The sequence below is a fragment of the Ambystoma mexicanum genome, chromosome 13 (assembly GCF_040938575.1).
Source record: "Ambystoma mexicanum isolate Mex_15411 chromosome 13, UKY_AmexF1_1, whole genome shotgun sequence".
NCBI lineage: Eukaryota > Metazoa > Chordata > Amphibia > Caudata > Ambystomatidae > Ambystoma > Ambystoma mexicanum.
This window is the reverse complement of record NC_090938.1, coordinates 245,101,786-245,104,585: the sequence shown is the minus strand read 5'-3', so window position 1 is coordinate 245,104,585 and position 2,800 is coordinate 245,101,786. Positions and strand designations below refer to the sequence as shown.

Genomic DNA, 2,800 nt, shown 5'->3' with positions numbered 1-2,800 from the left:
ACTACTTAAATATAGCATGGTCAATAATATTAATACACAACTTCAATGTACTCTTCTGTGTCACATACATTCACTTCAAATGCCTGCATAATCTTCAGATGTGTGACGCCTCCCGCGTCAGAGATAGAAATCTGGCGATTTTCAGGAATAATTTAGTTTTAATCCACCATGTAAAAGCGAAAGTGACCATCATAAATCAGTACTCAAATCAGAAATATATCGCTCGGAGCTTTTCAATTTGTCTTTTCAAGGCCCCTTTCACCTCGCTATTCCTCAGTGAATATATCACAGGATTCAAAACTGGAGTTACAAAATTAAAGCACAGCACAAACACCCTGTCCTTCTGGAGCGAGTAATTTGAAGAGGGCCGTAGATAATTGAGCATGGCGGTCCCAAAGAACAAAGTGACAGACGTCAGGTGGGACGCACATGTGGAGAATGCACGGCGCCGGCCGGCCTCACTGCGTATCTTGAGAATGGTCGTGATTATGAATACGTAAGAAAGGATAGTCACCAAGAATGGAATTAGTAAAAAGACAGCACTGGCAGCGAACATCAACATGTTATTTAGGGAGACGTCGGAGCAAGAGAGCTGCAGCACAGGAGATATGTCGCAGAAATAATGCGGAATTGTACTTGAGACGCAGAAGGGTGAAATGAATATCAATGAGGTCTGGACGAATTGCATCACAACACAGGTACTCCAGGCGGTGGCAGCAAGCTGAAGGCACCTCTGTTGTGTCATTATTTGTGTGTAGCGTAGGGGCTTACAGATGGCCATGTATCGGTCATAAGACATTAACAGTAAAAGGAAGCATTCTGTTGCCCCAAACATCAGGAAGATGTACATCTGTGCAGCACAAGCCAACAGAGATATCCCTCTGTCTCCAGTAAAAAATCCATATAGCATATTTGGAACTGTGGTCGTTATGAAACCAATCTCCACAATGGATAAATTCTTGAGGAAGAAGTACATGGGAGATTGAAGAGCAGAGTCCACTGTCACTAGGAGTAGGATGGTGACATTCCCTAGTACAGTGCTCAGATAGAGAATCAGGAATACAATCATGACAAGATACTGCATCTGCTGTGGTAGATCGGAAAATCCTACCAGGATGAACTTGGTGTAGAAGGTTTGATTTCCTGACGCCATTGCCTCTCACCAAGAAGCCTGCCCCGGTCAAGAGAAGAAAGCAACATTAGTGAATATACCGTGAGTGAGTGTACTTCATTCCTTTCACGTGATCCATGCTATTGGATGCTCCAAATGTCCATTAGGGTTTTCCCCTGACTCCTCCCTGCATCAACATGCAATATTCATGTAAAAAAATGGTATTTGAACACCCCTCCCAATAGACATCAGACATCAGCACGCTTCAGCTCGGCAATCAACTTCTATTCAACAATCCCTACCAAGCATCTTCATACACTGGGCATCCAGGGTTACCGTCTGGACAAACATCTGCCCTCAACACAAACCACAAGGAAACAGAACAGCACACTTTACCGACATACTTCAGAATCTCATGCAGCAACACAACAAAGCTATCTTGATTTGTCCCTATCTTCCCAATAACCAACAAGTTCTAAAACAAGGCGCCTTGTCTTACCAATGCCAATATTGGTGCATGCGCCATGTTATTGGTTTGTATGAGGTCGTTCCATTCTATTGTAACATACCACCTATTTTCAAACAGCATGCAGTCTGTCATTAATACATGTTATGCTGATTCAAGAAAGGCGCACTATCCCCTTTCTCTTTTTCTCGTTTATGTACAACATCGTATAATGAAATCTCAAAAAGAAGAGAGAGCCATCAGCATATATGGCCACGATGTTCATTCCATTTGTGACAGGCTAGTCCTGTCCTGGTTTTAATTTTGTATTCTGGGAGGTGCAGTCTTTGATTGCCCCATTAATAATCCAGGATCACAACTCTCAGAATGCAACGTTAGACCCAGGCCTGGACTACTGTCTCCCGAATGGAATAAATAATGTTGGCATGTATGGGTTAGTGAAACATGGCATTAGTCTGAGTCACATACATTACATCAGAGGTGTCAGAAGGATTTCCATCTGGCAAGGGTATAAAAGCCCTAGCTTTTTAATTTTTATTGATAATAAAATAATGTGGGTAATCCATCTAAAAAAGAGAAGAGTGGTCTACTAACCAGACCCCCCTGTCATTAAACTCATGCCGAAAGCATACTGTACACCTGAACCATGCTGCATTAGTATTCTGATTTGCAGCTCCTGCTCTCCACATGTATATTCAGTGAAAAATCCTTCATTAAGAGAGTGTTAAGGTGATCAGATTAATGCAACAAAACCCTAAAATTCAGCAATCGCATTTCAAGTCCACCTTAACTATGCACCACTTGTTGCGCAGCGTATGAGCACAATGATACTCTCACAGTTGATTTCACTGATGACATCACTCATGAAATCCCTGGTGACATCACTAATTGCATCATACATAACATCACCAATGAGATCAATAATTACATGAAATGTGACATTACTGATTAAATAAGTTTGAATATTTTTGTTGACCTCTTTAGATACATATTTTATTTTATTACACTTAATACAAACATGACATGGAACAAAACTCTGATACAGAAGTATGATATGATTTCTGTGGCAAATTCATGTTTAGTACTTAACAACGTATAAAGTTTGCAATAAAAATATGTAACATTATACACATTAATGAAATTGAATTTCACGCATTAGTAAACAATCGCAATGCTACATTGCAGGGAAAATACCTGATTCTGGTAAATCTGTCTCAGTGATT

General features: G+C 40.6%; 1 protein-coding gene across 1 annotated transcript; it reads right to left on the bottom strand.

Moving 5' to 3' along the window:
- Positions 1–208: 208 nt before the first annotated feature.
- On the bottom strand, positions 209–1,153 carry LOC138520299 (olfactory receptor 10C1-like). The gene has a single exon (XM_069632741.1). The coding sequence runs from the start codon at positions 1,151–1,153 to the stop codon at positions 209–211; it is 945 nt and encodes a 314-aa protein (XP_069488842.1).
- Positions 1,154–2,800: the final 1,647 nt, after the last annotated feature.

Bases quoted from the DNA above. Each gene is read 5' to 3' on its own strand.
- LOC138520299 (XM_069632741.1), bottom strand. From the start codon at position 1,153: ATGGCGTCAGGAAATCAAACCTTCTACACCAAGTTCATCCTGGTAGGA.